This window comes from Trichechus manatus, unplaced genomic scaffold (assembly GCF_000243295.1).
Source record: "Trichechus manatus latirostris isolate Lorelei unplaced genomic scaffold, TriManLat1.0 scaffold00055, whole genome shotgun sequence".
Classification (NCBI taxonomy): Eukaryota; Metazoa; Chordata; class Mammalia; order Sirenia; family Trichechidae; genus Trichechus; species Trichechus manatus.
Genome location: NW_004443991.1, coordinates 12,712,323 through 12,730,489, shown reverse-complemented (window position 1 = coordinate 12,730,489; position 18,167 = coordinate 12,712,323). Strand labels below are relative to the sequence as shown.

The 18,167-nt window shown below is 38.5% G+C and overlaps 1 protein-coding gene across 1 annotated transcript in view; it reads left to right on the top strand.

The window, feature by feature from the left end:
* MORC1 (MORC family CW-type zinc finger 1) overlaps nucleotides 1-18,167 on the top strand; it is a 246,592-nt gene that overhangs the window by 54,859 nt on the left and 173,566 nt on the right. Inside the window, exons 9-13 of the mRNA XM_004378174.1 lie at nucleotides 7,730-7,809; nucleotides 8,454-8,525; nucleotides 10,668-10,731; nucleotides 13,211-13,354; nucleotides 15,552-15,706. Of these exons, the coding sequence (XP_004378231.1) occupies nucleotides 7,730-7,809; nucleotides 8,454-8,525; nucleotides 10,668-10,731; nucleotides 13,211-13,354; nucleotides 15,552-15,706 (515 nt within the window). The remainder of the gene's footprint in view (nucleotides 1-7,729; nucleotides 7,810-8,453; nucleotides 8,526-10,667; nucleotides 10,732-13,210; nucleotides 13,355-15,551; nucleotides 15,707-18,167) is intronic.

The following is an 18,167-nucleotide window of genomic DNA, read 5'->3' as shown; positions in this document are numbered from 1 at the left end:
GAAAAGGATGGAATACTCCCAAACTCATTCTATGAAGCCAGCATAACCCTGATACCAAAACCAGGTAAAGACACCACAAAAAAAAGAAAATTACAGACCAATATCCCTCATGAACATTGACACAAAAATCCTCAAAAAAAATTCTAGCCAATAGAATTCAACAACATATCAAAAAAATAATTCACCATGATCAAGTGGGATTTATGCAAGGTATGCAGGGATGGTTCAGCATTAGAAAAACAATCAAGATAATCCATCACATAAATAAAACAAAAGACAAGAACCACATGATCTTAACAATGGATGCAGAAAAAGCATTTGACAAAGTCCAACACCCATTCATGATAAAAAATCTCAACAAAATAGGAATAGAAGGGAAATTCCTCAACATAATTAAGGGCATTTATACAAAGCCAACAGCCAACATCATCCTAAATGGGGAGAGTTTGAAAACATTCCCCTTGAGAACTGGAACTAGACAAGGATGCCATTTATCACCACTCTTATTCAACATTGTGCTGACGGTCCTAGCCAGAGCAATTAGGCTAGAGAAAAAAAAATAAAGGGCATTTATATTGGTAGGGAAGAAGTCAAAGTATCTCTATTTGCAGATGATCTGATCTTATACACAGAAAACCCCAAAGAATCCACAAGAAAACTACTGGAACTAATAGATTTCAGCAGAGTATCAAAATACAAGATAAACATACAAAAATCAGTTGGATTCCTTTGCACCAACAAAGAACTTTTAAGAGGAAATCACCAAATCAATACCATTTACAGTAACCCCCAAGAAGGTAAGATACTTAGGAATAAATCTAATTAGAGATGTAAGAGACCTATACAATGAAAACTACAAGATACTACTGCAAGATATCAAAAGAGACCTACATAACTGGAAAAACACCTTGCTTATGGATAGGAAGACTCAGCATTGTGAAAATGTCAATTCTACCCAAAGCGATCTACAGATACAATGCAATCTCGATCCAAATTCGAATGACATTTTTTAATGAGATGGAGAAACAAATCACCAACTTCATATGGAAAGGGAAGAGGCCCCGGATAAGTAAAGCATTATTGAAGAAGAAGAACAGAGTGGGAGGCCTCACACTACCTGATTTTAGAACCTATTATACTGCCATGGTAGTCAAAGCAGCCTGGCATTGGTACAACAACAGATACAAAGACCAATGGAACAGAATTGAGAATCCAGACACAAATTCATCCACCTATGAGCCGCTGATAATTTGACAAAGGCCCAGAGTCCATTAACTGGGGAAAAGACAGTCTCTTTAACAAATAGTGCTGGCATAACTGGATATCCATCTGCAAAAGACTAAAGCAAGACCCATACTTCACACCATGCACAAAAACTAACTAAGAATGGATCAGAGACCTAAATATAAAATCTAAAACAATAAAGATCATGGAAGAAAAAATAGGGACAATGCTAGGAGCCCTAATACATGGCATAAACAGAATAGGAACCATAGGTAACAATGCACAAGCACCAGAAGAGAGACTAGATAACTGGGAGCTCCTAAAAATCAAACACTTAAATTCTCATCAGAAGACTTCACCAAAAGAGTGAAGAAACAACCTACAGACTGGGAAAAAAATTTGAGAATGACAAATCCGATCATCATCTAATCTCTAAAATCTACAAGATACTGCAAAATCTCAACAACAAAAAGACATAAAAAATGGTCAAAGAATATGAACAGGCGCTTCACCAAAGAAGACATTCAGGTGGCTAAGAGACACATGAAGAAATGCTCACGATCATTAGCCATTCGAGAAATGCAAATCAAAACTACAAGATACCATCTCACCCCAACAAGACTAGCATTAATCCAAAAAACACAGAATAATAAATGCTGGAGAGGTTGTGGAGAGACTGGAACACTTATACACTGTTGGTGGGAATGTAAAATGGTACAACCACTTAGGAAATTGATTTTGCGCTTCCTTAAAAAGCTAGAAATAGAAGTACCATACAATCCAATACAATTCTTGGATTATATCCTAGAGAAATAAGAGCCATCACATGAATAGATATATGCACACCCATGTTCACTGCAGCACAGTTCACGATAGCAAAAAGATGGAAACAAGCTAGGTGCCCATAATGGATAAATGGAAAAACAAGTTATGGTATATTCACACAATGGAATACTACACAATGATAAAGAACAAGGATGAATCCATGAAACATTTTATAAGCTGGAAGAATCTGGAAGGCATTATGCTGAGTGAATTTAGTCAGTCACAGAAGGACAAATATTGTGTAAGACCACTGTTGTAAGAACTCAAAAACAGGTTTAAACACAGAAGAAAACATTCTTTGATGGTTATGGGGGTGGAGAGGGAGGGTGAGGGTTATTCAGTAACTAGATAGTAGATAAGAATTATCTTAGGTGAAAAGAGGTATAGCACACACTACAGGGGAAGTCAGCACAACTGGATTAAACCAAAGCTAAGAAGTTTCCTGAATATAGTCAATCACTTTGAGGGACAGAGTAGCAGGGGCGGGGGCCTGGGGACCAGGCTTTCAGGGGACATCTAGGTCAATTAGCATAACAAAGCTTATTAAGAAGATGTTCTGCTTCCTACTTTGGTGAGTGGCGTCTGGGGTCTTAAAAGCTTGCAAGTGGCCATCTAAGGTGCATCAGTTGGTCCCACCCACCTGGGGTAAAGGAGAATGAAGAACACCAAAGACACAAGGAAAGTATTAGCCGAAGAGACAGAAAGGGCCACGTAAACCAGACTCTTCATCAGCCTGAGACCAGAAGAACTGGATGGTGCCCAGGTACCACCAATGTCCACCCTGACAGGGAATACAACAGATGTGTCCCTGAGGGAGTGGGGGAACGGTGGGATGCAGAACTCTAATTCTAGTAAAATGACCAGACTTAATGGTCTGACTGAGACTGGAGGAACCCCAGAAAGCATGGCCCCTGGACTGTCTGTCAACCCAGAACTAAAACAATTCCCAAGGCCAACTCTTCAGACAAAGATTGGACTGGACTGTGGGACTTTAAAATGATACTCGTGAAGAGCGTGCTTCTTAGCTCAAGTAGATACATGAGACTAAATGGGCAGCTTCTGTCCGGAGGTGAGATGAGAAGGCAGAGCGGGTTAGGAGCTGGTTGAATGGACACAAGAAATCATGGGTGGAAAGGAGCAGTGTGGTGTCACTGTATAGGGAGCGCAATTAGGGTCACATAACAATGTATGTATCAGTTTTTGTATGAGAGACTAACTTGAATTATAAACTTTCACTTAAACTACAACAATAAAAAATATATATTAAAAAAAAGAGAGATTGGCTTAAGACACAATCTAATCTTGTGGATTGAGTCCTACCTTGTTAACATTGCTACCTCTAATCATACCTCATTAACATCATAGAGGTAGGATTTACAACACATAGGATAATCATATAAGGTGACAGAATGGTGAATAATCACACAATACTGGGAATCATGGCCTAGCCAATTTAACACATATATTTGGGGACACAATTCATGACATTCCACCCTTTGGCCTTCAAAAATTTGTGTCCTTGTCACATGTAAAACATGTTCACCCTGTCATATAGCAAAGGTCTTAATTCAACTCCTTGTCCAAAATCCAAAGATTCCTCTTCATCTGTGAAATCTAGAATACAAGTTATCTATTTCCAAAGTACAGTGGTGGAACAGGCACAAGCTAGACATTTCTGTTACAAATGGGAGATATTGGAGGCAAAGAAGGGCTAACAGGCACCAAGCAAGTCAGCAGAACACATTGCGTTAGCCCTCAAGGCTTGAAAATAATCCTGTGTTCTTTGAGACCATTTACACATGGCCCTGCCCGCCAGACTCTGGGTGTTGGCCACACACTCTGGGCTTCAGCTCCATCTTCTAGGCCCACTGGAATGGCAGTTCTGCTCCCTTGGATTTGGCAGCCCCATTCTTCTAGTCAGATCTGAGTGGCGACTCCACCCTTTGAGACTGAGGCAGCTCTGCTTCCTGTGTTCCTTGTCTCTTCAGCTTCTGCTTCCTGGTTCTTTGGCCTCTCGGCCCCTCGGGCCTCCATGCCCATTTCTACCCTGCTGGGACAAGTATTCCAAAGCTCTTTAGTTCCACCAATAAGTGCCTGGATGCACCCCATTCTACCAGTAAACTTTGGCCCAGAAGGCACTCAGCTCTCTCGCTCCATGGGTTGGCAAGCCTAGCTCCACCTGTAGGTGCTCGGAGGCACCCACTCTGCCAGGAAGCCTCTTGCCAAAGGCACTCAGCTCTCTTGCTCCATGGGTTGGCTCCAGTGCTGTCTCACGCTGGTCTCCTGGTTCTGCTACAGCCATTTCTCTGCTGCTGCTTCCCACCATCTGTGCCATCTCCAGTGTAAACAGTTCTCCTCACTTCCTTCTTAGTCCTCTATCCATTCACAGTTTCAAATCTGTTTCCACATTTTAGGTATCTATTAGAGCAGCACCCTACTCCTGGTACCAAATTCTGCCTTGGTTATCTAGTGCTGCTATAACAGAAATACCACAAGTTGATGACTTTAACAAAGAGAAATTTATTCTCTCATGGTCTAGGAAGCTAGAAGTCTGAATTCAGGGTGCCAGCCTCAGGGGAATGCTTTCTCTCTCTGTTGGTTCTGGGGAAAGGTCCCTGCTATCAAACTTCCCCGGTCGGAGTTTCTCAGTGCAGGGACTCCGGGTCCAAAGGACATGCTATTCTCCTGGCTCTGTTTTTTTTTTTTTTTTGGTGGTATGATGTCCCCATGTCTCTCTGCTCACGTCTCTCTTTTATATCTCAAAAGAGATTAGCTTAAAACACCATCTAATCTTGTAGATTGAGTCCTGTCTTGTTACTGTAACTGACTGTAATCCTACTTCATTAACATCATAATGATAGAATTTACAACATGTAGGATAATCACATCAGATGACAAAATGGTGGACAATCACACAGTACTGGGAGTAATGCCTAGACAATTTGACACATATTTTGGGGGGACACAATTCAATCCATGACAGTTACCTTGAAATTTACCCTTATCTTTCTAAGTTTGAACCAGTGTTTTATTGATATTGCCTTGACATCCTCTCCATTTGAAAGTTCTGTATCTATACTTTGTAGTCCCCCTTTTATTGTTCTGACATCATCATTTATAGAGTGACATCTCTAGTTTCCTGTCTTGAATCTTTTAGTTTTGTTTCATCCTTGAGAGTTTGTTATGTAAGTCAGTATTTGGCTGGTACTAACCTGTGTCCTAGATTAAGGTTGTTGTTTGATGTTGTTGGCTCTCTAACCAAAGAACTCCCTTTGATAATTCTTGTAAGTTTGGTTTGGTTTTTACAAATTCCCTTAATTTCTGTTTATCTGGAAATGTCCTAATTTATCATCATATTTGAGAGAGAATTTTACAGGATATATTATTCTTGGTTGACAATCTTTTTCTTTCAAGGTTTTATATATGTCATCCCATTGCCTTTTTGCCTGCATGGTTTCTGCTAAGTAATCAGAGCTTATCCTAGTCTTATTGTTTCTGCTGTGTATGTGACTTTTAGTTTTTCTCAAGCTGCTTTTTTTGTTTGTTTTCTATATGATTTTTGTTTTCTTTATGTTGAGGAGTAACCATACTGAAGGCTGTGGTCTTTGATCTTCATCAGTAAGTGCTTCAAGTCCTGATCGCTTTTAGCAAGCAAAGTTGTGTGATCTACGTTTCACAGGTTGTTAGTAAGTTTTCCTCTAATCCTGATGCTGCATTCTTCTTCATACAGTTGAGCTTCTTGGAATATTTGCTCAGCATACAGATTGAATAAGTATGGTGAAAGGATGCAACCTGACACACACCTTTCCTGTTTTTAAACCATGAAGTATTTCCTTGTTCTGTTCGAATGGCTGCCTCTTAGTCTATATACAGATTCCAAATTAGCACCATTAAGTGTTCTGGAATTCCTATTTACAATGTTACCTATAATTTGTTATGATCCACACGATTGGATGCCTTTGCATAGTCCATAAAACACAGGTTAACATCTTTCTGGTGTTCTCTGCTTTTAGCCAAGATCCATCTGACATCAGCAATGGTATCCCTTGTTCCACATCCTTTTCTGAATCCAGCTATTGACGTACTGCTGCAACCATTTTTGAATTATCTTTTATCATAAAATTTTCTTGCATGTGATATTAAAGATATTGTTCGATAATTTCCACATTCTGTTGGATCACCCTTCTTTGGAATGGGCACAAATATGTATATCTTCCAGTTGGCTGGCCAGGTAACTGTCTTCCACATTTCTTGGCACAGGCCAGTGAGTGCTTCCAGAATTGCATCCATTTGCTGAAACATCTCATTTGGTATTGTGTCACTTCCTGGAACCTTTTTTTTTTGCTGCCAATGACTTCAGTGCAGCTTGGACGTCTTCCTTCAATGCCTTCAGTTCTTGATCACGTGTTACTCCTGAAATGATTGAATGTCAACCAATTCCTTTTGGTACAGTGACTCTGTGTATTCGTTCTATCTTCTTTTCATGCTTTCTGTGTCATTCAATATTTTGCTCCTAGAATCCTTCAATATTGCAACTTGAGGCTTGAATTTTTTCTTCAGTTTTTTCAGCTTGAGAAATCCCAAGCATGTTCTTCCCTTTTGGTTGTCTAACTCCAGGTCTTTGCACGTTTCATTTTAATACTTTACTTTGTCTTCTTGAGCTGCCCTTTGAAATCTAGTGTTCAGCTTTTTTACTTCATTTCTTCCATTTACTTTAGCTACTCTAGCTTCAAAAGCAAGTTTCAGAGTCTCTTCTGACATGCATTTTGGTCTTTTCTTTCTTTCCTGTGTTTTTAATGAACTTTTGCTTTCTTCTTGTATGGTGTCCTCGATGTCATCCAACGACTTATCTGGTCTTTGGTCATTAGTGTTCAATGGTCAAATCTACTCTTGAGATGGTCTCTGAATTAAGGTAGGGTGTACTTAAGATGGTACTTTGGCTTTCATGGACTTGTTTTAATTTTCTTCAGCTTCAACTTGAACTTGCAGATGAGCAATTGAAGGTCTGTTCCTAAGTCAGCTCCTGGCCATTTTCTGAGTGATGGTGTTGAGGTTCTCCATAGTCTCTTTCCACAGATTTAGTAATTTTCATTCCTGTGTATTCCATCTGGTGAGGTCCATGTGTATATTTGCCATTTATGTTGTTCAAAAAAGGTATCTGCAATGAATAAGTTTTTGGGCTTGCAAAATTCTTTCATGCGATACCTGACATTATTTCTATCACCAAGGCTGTATTTTCCGATCACGGATCCTTAGTCTTTGTTTCCAACTTTTGCCTTCCAATCACCAGTCATTATCAATGTATCTTGATTTCATGTTTAATCAATTTCAGACTGCAAGCGTTGGTAAAAATCTTCAGTTTCTTCATCTTTGGCATTAGCAGTTGGTGTAAATTGAATAATAGTCATATTAACTGGTCTTCCTTGTAGGTGTATGGATATTATCCTACTACCGACAGTGTTGTACTTCAGGATAGATCTTGAAATGTTCTTTTTGACAGTAAACACCATCCTTTTCAATTTATCGTTCCCGGCATAGTAGACCAAGCTGGATATAATTTACCTGATTAATCTTACTTAATAATTGCTTATTTCTGCAGCATACAATCTTATTAAATAATATTCTCATATGCTTTAAAAATGATAATCTAATTTGATTATATTCTTTTTTTTCTTTTCAGAAAGTATCTCTGTGCTACATCTTCTTTTAAAGGAACATTTAAAAATGAAGTTAAAAATGCTAAAGAAGCCGTAAAGATTGGTATGCAGCTGCCAATAGCCTACATCACCTTTTATTGTTTGTCCATTCAGCAAACATTAATTGAGCCCTTTTACTGAGCCACGCACCGGTCTAACCATTCTAGAAACTACTTCAATTAATCAGAAATAGTTCCTGCCTCTAAAGAACTTCATAACACATCCTTTGCATAATTATGATGTTATCTGTTATTATGATCCAGAACACACTCAGAATTAGATTAGTATTTATTAGAAACCCGGGCCATCATGATGATGAGTTATGTCATTTCGGAGACCAGAGTTGCTTCCACTTTAGGAGGGAATGTTCTACACATTCACTCCTCCAATGGCAGGGACAAAGCCATCCTTACCAGTGACCCAGGAATGAGGAGTACATCTACATTTCACTGATTTTAGTTTTCATTCAGCTGAAAGTTCACTCATGAGTTTTGGATTTGTATATATATTTAAACCTGTATGTTATCATGCCTAAGAAGAGCCCAACACAGGTACCTAGACTTGGAATGCTGTGAAAGGAACTTAAGATTTTCTGATATTATGATTTGTATGCCATTTGCACTGGTCACGGCTATATTCATAGAACATGCTCACTTAACATTTCTTGAAAGAATTTCACTGTTATAACTCTCTTGCTTCTAATTCCAGCTGAACTCACACTGAAAGAAGCACAAATTAAAGTCAACAAACTGGACAGAAGTGTGTCATCTCCTGCCAAGGTACGATGTATAAAGAGTGGGATTTCTAAATGGCAAACATTGTCATTTGCTTTTTCCTGTGCATAGCTGTGCCTTATAATTTACTTTCTAAACTTCAACCACAGATGAGCTCAGGTTAAGTTGATTTTAGCACAGGTAAACAGAATAGATAAGTGCAGAAAAAGGGGGAACACTCAACAGATGGGGAGGAGGCTAAGCCTGAGAGCAAAGATGAACAAAACATGGTGTGAGATTGAAACAGTGAAGAAGAGCAACACCGCTAATTTGCTTGAAGTGAAAAAAGAAGTAATATGAGAAAAGGAGAAAATACTAAAATGCCAGTAGAAAAACTAGACTATCAAGTCTCCTTGAAAATATGTATTCAAATTATTGCTCGCCATAGACCCAAATAAATGGGAAAGCAAGGAGAGGACTAATAAGCAATCCTTCTTTCCAGTGCTAGGAATTATATACTATAATTCTGAATATTTATAACAATGCTTCCAGCTTACAAAGCTCTTTTCTTATGAGTTACTCCACACAGTTCATAAACATTCTCTGTAATCCTTGCAAGATGTCCATGACTAAGACAGGTTATAAAGAACTCTCTTTATTAATCATAATGCATTGCTACTAAAAGAGAAAAAAATTTACCATAGGACATGTCTTGTAAGTTTACTAATTTTTACCAAAAATATGGTACACAACTTTCTACTGTGGTGAATCATTAAGCAACGTATTTATTTGTTTGTATACAAAGGGATAAATATGAATATAGAGAAAAAACTCTTCACTTCACCTTTCTTTCATCCTCTTCTGCAGACCAAATATATGAAACTTTTCCATAGTTTTCCCTTAAACGTTCAAGAACAAGGGCTGTGTCTAGTAAAGAGCTCTCATATCTAATGGTAGTGAGTAGGTGATGAGATCAAAGAATCGCACGAGCTCATGCCTAAAGCTAAATTTATCCCTGGCTTTCCCAGAACTCTCTCACTTTTTCCTTTTCCTTTATTTTCTTAAGTTAAAGGTAAAAAAAAACGATCTTATTGTTATTTTTTTAAGGTTTAAGGTTTTTTTTGTTGTTGTTTCTAAGAAATTAATTCCCTTTACTTTTATTTATTTGAGGGACATGAGAAACAGACTCTTTAATGGGTCAGGACCTTGCTTTTTGCTTCCACCTGATATCTCTCCCTGCCTCCTTGCTCTGTGCTGTAAGTTCTCTGACAGGCCGGCTGGGGAAGGCTTTGACCAGTCTGTGTTGTAGCTCTGGGTTAAACACTGGTTCTTTCACACAGAGAAGAGAGCATAGCCAAATGACCTTGACTTTTGACCACTTAAATTCCTCCAGGCAGTTGAGTGATTGAATTTGAAGTGTGAAACTTACCAACCATTTGTCATTTTCTTTTACTTGAAAGTCAGTGAAAATAGTCTTCAATCAAAAAAAAAAAAAAAAGATGTCTCCCTTTCACACAAGTTGGATGGAGCACATCAAACGCCTTTTCTTATTTGTGAGAATAATAGTAATGAATTATGTCCTCTCTGCCTGGTTAGAGGGAACATACTAGAGATAGGGTAGTGAATGAGCTAATGTATTGAATTATAAGATCAGCTAAGAAAGACGGGCATTGGTGTTAAGTGGTATTAACTGAAGGGGAGAAAAGCTAGGATTGGGGTATCCTAGAAAGGGAAAGTTTGGAGAGCATTAGAGATATTGAGATCTTTATATGAGAAGAGAAATTTTCTTTTAGCTACTACCAAGTTTTTAATTACATTTTTTTTTTCTGAAAGAAGTCTTAATTATCACATAATTTAGCACTTCCTGTTCTCAGAGACAAAAGCCAGAGCCTAGGGACATTGAATGACTTCCCTAAGCTTTCACTTAGTTTGTGGCAAAGCTACTGTGCCATTACAGGGATAGAGGTTCTTTCCAAAATTATAGAGAGAGTGCCTCTGACTGTGTGCAGAAAGAGAATAGGGAGCTAGGATTTGATTTATCCTCTTAGATATTGGAACTTAAATATTTTTTGAGTACATTGGTAGTAGAATCTTGTTGGTCTTTGTGACCTGTCATCCTCACAACATTTGGACATAAGGTAATAAATGTCAGCTTGGCCTTCGTTAATTTAATGGCACTGTGTTCTCTCCTAGCCAAGTGTACTTCGGAATACATTACAAGAAGCTTTGGAAGATGTAGAAGCAAAGCGTGAGACTCTTAAAGAGAAACAGAGGTAAGTCATAGATTTCTCTTTGCAAGGATCCTCTGTTTTAGGTTAAAACAAATTCTGATTTCTGAGTAGGCAGATTTAGTGGTTATTTTGACAGTTTCTCATTCTTAACTTGTAACATCTTATGATAGTAAACTTAATGTCAAAATTCTTTAACCAGCATAATCAAGGTAAAATATAAAGTATATATTTGCATGTACACATACTATGTTATGTTAAAACTTCTGAATATAAAATGAAAAATTAGTTCAGCATCTGGTTGTTTGTCTGGACGAAGATGTCTCAGGAAGTGAGACGCCCAGGGCATCAGCTGACTGCGTCACTCTCCATTCACGTCCTTTGCCATTAAACTCTGGAGAGCCAGTTGCGGTTTCTTTCCTCTTTAGTAACTTAACATTTAAGATAGAAAATTATATTTCAAGTAAGAGTATCACTTACATATAGTTAACAAAATAAAAGTAGTAAGCCTGTGAAATAAAATAAAATATTTACATCTGTAAATTGATTTGCTCTCCAACTCAGGTGTTAAACAGGTTAAACTGAAGATAATCACTGCTGTTCCAATAAGGTTAGACTTTGAAAACTATGTGATAATTTTGAGAAACTAGTGTTTAGGACCATATAATTAGATTTCAATATTATTTTTGTGAACTGTGCAATTCCATACAACCATAACTTTCCTCAAAACTTAAATGTTGTTTGTGTATTGATTGAAATAAATATTAAATAAATATCATACAAATTTTAACTGAAAAAACAGACTGCTCTAAAGTCTTCAGAAAGAACAAACTTGTTGAAAACTTGTTTGCAATCATAATAGTATCTATGACAACTGACCAACCTATATTTTATTAATAATAATGTCAGTTGGCATAAACTTTTTTTAAAGTAAAATACTTTCTTTTTTTTGTTATTTGAAGACAGTATGACATTTAATATTGCAGAATGATTATATCGTATCCTCTGACATCCTGATCTGGAGTCCCTTACACATTCAACATGCTATTGAAGGGCGAGGATCCAGTTATTGAGTAGAGTTATTGAGTTATTGAGGAAAAGTTTGATCCATATATATATTTAACCCTAGATGTACACTGGATTTAATAAACATCTAATATTTTAACTCATGTCAGTAACTTACTGAGAAAGTCTGATATACTCTGTATATTGTATCCACATAAAAAGACTGATAGAAATTTATCAATGTCCTTTAATGACAGATGTATTTAATCAGTCCAATGAGTGTATTATGTCAGTTATAGTAGTACATGGTCATGAACCTCAAAAGAAAAAGCCATATTGGGGCAGGGGTGGCTCTAGGGTGGGCGGAGGGGAAGAATTGTATATGGTGCCATTTTTGGTTGAGGAAGGAAAATAACATTTGTTAAGTACCCAGTCTGTTCTAGGTTTATATTGAGCATTATCTCTTTTAGTCCTCACAGCATCCCAAGTAGGTTGTTGTTGTTAGTTGCTTTTGAGTTGATTGTGACTCATAGTGACCCCAAATGTACAGAGTAGGACTGCTCCATAGGGTTTTAAAGGCTGTAACCTTTTGAAAGCAGATCATCAGGCCCGTCTTCCAAGGTGACTCTGGGTGGGTTTGAACTGCCAACCTTTCAGTTAGTAGTCTAGTGCTTAACCATTTGTGCCATCCAGGGAATCTTTCCCAAGTAGATGAGTAGGTATTATTTCCACTTTTCAGTTAAGATTGAGAAAGATTAAGTGACTAATCCATAGTCACCTAGCTATTATGAAGATGACCTTGTATTTGAAGCAGGGTCTGGCTTTTTGGTTCTTATATCCTGGCACTTTTCACAGCTCCAAGCAGCCTCCTGTGACTTTGGTCTATCATACTCTGCTATTTTGCAACTTCTATTTTTGCACTTTTAATAGAAAAGTCACACAAAACCTAGCATAGCAGGACAGCGTCAGAAAAGACAGAAGCTTATATCTGTTGCCCTTATAAACTTGCTTTATTAACTTTTATTTACCTTTGATTTTGGAAAAGGTTAGAGAGAAAACTTAAAAAATATCTTTTGGTAGATTCTGAACTTTGCAGGGTATTTGGAGTCTCGAGAACATAGGAAAAGTTAGAAATCACATCCAGTCTTAGAAATACTTAAATTTTAAAATAGTCTATTCATCATTTCTCAAAAAAGTTACAATGTGCAGACTGGATCACTTAACAATTTCAGAGCTATCTTGACATTTTCAAGTTCTTGTAAATTTAAATTGGAAAACTTATTTTTGAGTCAGTGAATACTTGCATTTGGCTGGTATAGTTATTGTCCATCATAATTATGCAGAACACTTGGCTATACGGAGATACTGAGTGTGCCTACCAGTTTTTGCAAAATGTGTAGATATTTTATAGATCACTCCTTTGAAGTTTGCCTTATGAGTTTATTAGCCATTTTGTAACTTTATACTGTTATTTAATAAAAACTATTTTTTTTCTCAACTTTTCTAAATGTAACTTTAGAGAATTAAAAAAGACAAAAACGTTCTCCTTGTTCTTTGGAGTGAGCGTGGAAAATCGAAGCCAAGCTGGCATGTTCATTTACAGTAATAACCGCTTGATCAAAATGCATGAGAAAGTGGGCCCTCAGCTGAAGCTCAAGTCTTTGTAAGTATGTGTTTGTTTTCAGATATACAGGCAGGAAGAGGGAGGTTGCAGTAAGACTCTGTGTGTGGAACTAGATGAGTGGTTAATCATCATGGAAGCAGGTGTCGGAGTCTCTGCTCCCCTTTCCTGTCAGTGTACAGGCGTTAAGTCTAATTTATGATATCCGTGGAGCTGCATGCATGCTCTAAGGAAAAAGCAGACTTTTGGAAATTTCTTCAGTTCATTTCCTGAGAAACTTGATGTTTTACCATTCCCTGTGCCATCTATTTGGGTTAACTTTTTAATATTTTGCCAATCTAAAAATAATACAAGCATATCAAAGAAATTTGGGAAAAGAAAGAAGGAGAAGATCTGTAGTCTTATAGAGCAGCCCTGTTAGTAACATGTGCAAGCCTGCTTCCACGAGCTCTTGCCAGTTACTGCAGGAGTGTATATTAATAACATTCTGCAGCGTATTTGGATTCTAAATAATACATTCTGGTGCTTTCTCAGTGGTCTGAAGCTCTGCAAGCTGCTCACATGAATTATGTAAAGTCCTGAAGAGAGACTATAGCAAAGCACAACGAGGCAGACAAGATAATCATGACCAGTAGAATGGCTCAGGGGAACATTTTTCATTTTGATACCTCACTCTCAAGAAATTAGCAGTTCATCGATTTATTCATTCAGCAAGCACTTATTTTGAAGTATCTTGTGCCAGGCACTGTGCTAAGCCCTGCAAACAAAGTAGTAAAGACCTAGTACCCTTTGCTAGGGAACTTACAGCCCAAAGGAAGGGACAGGTGGCTAACACATTTTTTTGTATTGTGTGATAGCACCAAGAATGATATTTTAAAACATCATTTAGAATACCTCTGCTTGAACCCTGTTGTATTTAGGATAGAACTAGGGTGATCTGGCCCCTGCCCCGCTCTGTGACATGTTCCCCCTACCCCTGGCCCCCCGCCAGTCCCCATCCCCCCTTCCTCAGACACGCTAAGCTCATTCCTGCCTCCACCTTGGCACTTGTCATTCCCTCTGGTCTTAGATCTGCTCACCACTGGGCCTAGCTTGTTATTCAGGTGTCAGCTCTAAAACCCCCTCCAGAGGAAGGTCTTCTTTGACTGTCTAATTAAAATTGGTCCCTGCCAACACCCCCCTTCACCTGCCATTCTTTCACATATTACAGCCCCTATTTCATTTTTCTCACACCACTTTTCACCATCTGAAGTGATCATGTTCATTTATCTCCTTACTGGCTTCATGCTTGTCATCCTCTAGTACCAGGGACCCTGTCTTTCTTGCTCATCACTCTATCCCCAGTTCCTGGAACAGGGCCAGGGGCTTAGTTTGAGTGAATGAATGAGTACTGTGTAGTGGAGAGCATAAGGTGCAAAAGGAGCATTTAGTAAGGGCAGCAAAACCAAACTGGGGGAAGTCAGGTCAGGCTTCCTGAGAGAGGTGATGACAAAGTTAGACTAGAAGAATGACAAGTGAAATGAAGTGAGGGGAAGATGGAGGGGCAAGTGGTGAAAACACAACAGGAAAGGCAAGCAGAGACCACAAGTTAGGAAGGCTTGATTTGTGTGCCATGCCAAGGACAAGGAGGAGCCCCTGAAGGGCTAGACTCCTGAATACTCTGCTTTTCCAAAACAGACTGTCACCAAGTGTACATCAAGAGCCCCTGAAAAAAAAAAAAACAAACAAAAAATAATTGAGTTTACCCAGTAGACTAACCCGTGGGTACCTGCTACCCTCTGGGTCAGTCCAGCCTTTGTGCCCCCTCAGTAGAATTCATAAGCACCCTGTGGGCCTCTGCAGTGATGAGAAATCCAAGCTGACAGAGGAAATGAGGATGAAGAAAGTGACTCTGACCAGTGTCATTAAAAAGATATTTGTTTACTGAGCAAGGCATTGTTACTGGTGTTTAATGCTGACAGGCCTCCTCCCCACCTAAGGTGGTGGGTGTGGAGAAGGAGTCACATCAATTCAGCAATGATTTGTAAAGTAGTTGTACATTATGGGACCAAATGCACCTAGGATGGCCGTAGATTTATGTAGCAAAATATAGTTACCATGTATCTTGTTAAACTTTGGTCCAGAACAAATAAATGAATTTATTTTTGAAGAATTTGATTTTAAATGACCAGAATATGTTTGCTTTTTATTTTTCCTTAGCTAAATTTTACAAAACCTGTATATGCATTTATTCTCGCAGACTTGGTGCAGGTGTGGTTGGAATTGTTAATATACCCTTGGAGATCATGGAGCCATCCCATAATAAACAGGAGTTTCTCAATGTCCAGGAATACAATCGTCTACTGAAAGTCATGGGACAGTACTTGGTCCAGTACTGTAAGGACACTGGCATCAGTGAGTATCCAATAGTCATATCAAGTGATGCTTAAAGAGGGATCAACTTGTGTGACTTCTGTAAGCTGGAACTGTTACATTTATTCAGGTAACCGGTGACTCAAAGCCCCCAGAGAGATCTCCTGCATTTAAAACGTACAAGAAGTGAAAAGGGAGCCAATCCTAGAAGGTTTCCCAGAGTACTGTATTATAAATAAAGCGGCAGATAAGAAATTGGAAGGGAAGGGCAATCAGAGAGCCGTGTGAAGTGGCAGCTGATGACAGAGGGAAGAGGCAAAAGTTGCTCCAGACTGCCCGAGAAACCCTAGAGGGACAAATCTGAACCTTCCCGTATAGGAGCACCTAGTCCCACATGGGTCTCAATGGCTTCCGCAGTACTGTTACATGGTGGCATGGAATAATTGTTGACCCTGAATAATTGCAGATAGGTTAAATTTTGTTTCTTATTACTAACATGGCTTTATTATCTTAATTCTAAAGCAATTTCAATTAAAAATACTTAGAAAACATATGTTTGGAAACTTAAAAGCGTAAACCAGTTATTTGGAAAATTTGGCTTACTCAGATTATCTCACTCCTCAGAGACACCTGAACAACGTGGTGGTGTGCTGTGCATTAAACAAACTTCCTTTAAGTTACCCAGACACAGAGATTCACTTATGGAAAGAAATAGACAGGCCACTGTGTGTTTGTTCAGTGATTTGCATGAAAATTGTTTAATTCTCATTTTTTAAGTTTAAGGGTAGGGACATAATTTTTGATATGCATGAATTACACAAACTTCATGCATATCAGAAACTATGTCCCTACCCTTGAGGCAACTTAAAAAATCTTATTGCTCCATGCCATGGATTGAATTGTGTCCCCCAGAAATATCTGTCAAATTAGGTGGGTCATGATTCCCAGTATTGTATAATTGTGTACCATTTTGTAATCTGATGTGATTTCCTTGTGTATTGTAAATTCAATCACTGTGATCTAACAAGATGGATTAGCGGCAATTGTACTGATGAGGTATACAAGATTGGATAGTGTCTTAAGCCAATCTCTTCTGAGATATAAAAGAGAGAAGCAAGCAGAGACACATGGAAAACTCATACCACCAAGAAAGCAGTGCTGTGAGCAGAGCACATCCTTTGGACTTGAGGTTCCTGTGCTGAGATGCTCCCAGAGCAAGGGAAGATTGATGACATGGACCTTCCTCCAGAGCCAACAGAGAGAAAGCCTTCTCCTGGAGGTGATGCCCTGAATTTGGACTTGTAGCCTACTGGACTGTGAGAGAATATACTTCTCTTTGTTAAAGCCATCTACTTGTGGTATTTCTGTTATAGCAGCACTAGATGACTAAGACACTCCACTAGAGGTTGTAATTTAGGATATTTTATTTTATTTTGTATTCACCATGCTTGGACCTAAACTTTTCTCACACCTGTGAGACAGAGAGAAGAATGTAGGAATTTGGAGGGGAGGCAGTGGGAATGAGGTCGAGAGAATAGAATTCCTGTCAAAGCGGGATTTTGACATCATAGTCTGAAAGCTACTCAGAGCGTGGTTGTGGACCAGCAGCGTCAGCATCACCTGTGAGCTTGTTAGAAATGCACTCTAAGACCCCATCCAGGACCTACTGAATTAGAATCTGCATTTTAGCAGGATTCACTGGTGATTTGTAAGTGCATTAAAGTTTGAGAAACAATGCCGTAAGAGTAAGTACATCCGTGTAATTTTTGCTTAGGATAGGCATGCTTTTTTTGTGTGTGTTTTTTTTTTTTTTTTTTTTTTTTAAGAGACACGTTTGAAGTTAAACATAGGACTGACTACATTATCTGGCAGGGTTTGTTTGAAGCTGTAGAAAACATAGGAACATAAAACAAACAAAAAAAAAAAAAAACATTGCCCTCGAGTCAATTCTGACTCATAGTGACCCTAAAGGACAGAGTAGATCTGCCCTTTCAGTTAGCAGCTGAGTGCTTAGACCCTGAACCACCAGGGCTCCTTGGAATGCACATAAAAATACAAACCCATTGCCTTTGAGTCAATTCCGACTCATAGCAACCCTATAGGACAGAGTAGAACTGCCCCATAGAGTTTCTAAGGCTGTAAATCTTTATGAAAACTGACTGCCACTTTTTTCTCCTATGGAGTGGCTGGTGGGTTCAAACCGCTGACCTTTCACAGAGAAGCTGAACGATTTAACCACTGCACCACCAGGGCTCTTCTGAAATATACGTTAAAAAAAAACCTGTTGCCATCAAGTCAATTCCGACTCACAGTGACCCTACAGAACAGATTAGAACTGCCCCATAGGGTTTCCAAGGAGCAGCTGGTAGATTCGAACTTCTTCTTTTTTTTTTTTTTTTGGTCTTTCTTTTTATTTAATGTTTTATTGTACTTCAGGTAAAGGCTTACAGAACAGATAGTTTCTCATGTAACAGTAACACACATGCTGTTTTATGACATTGGT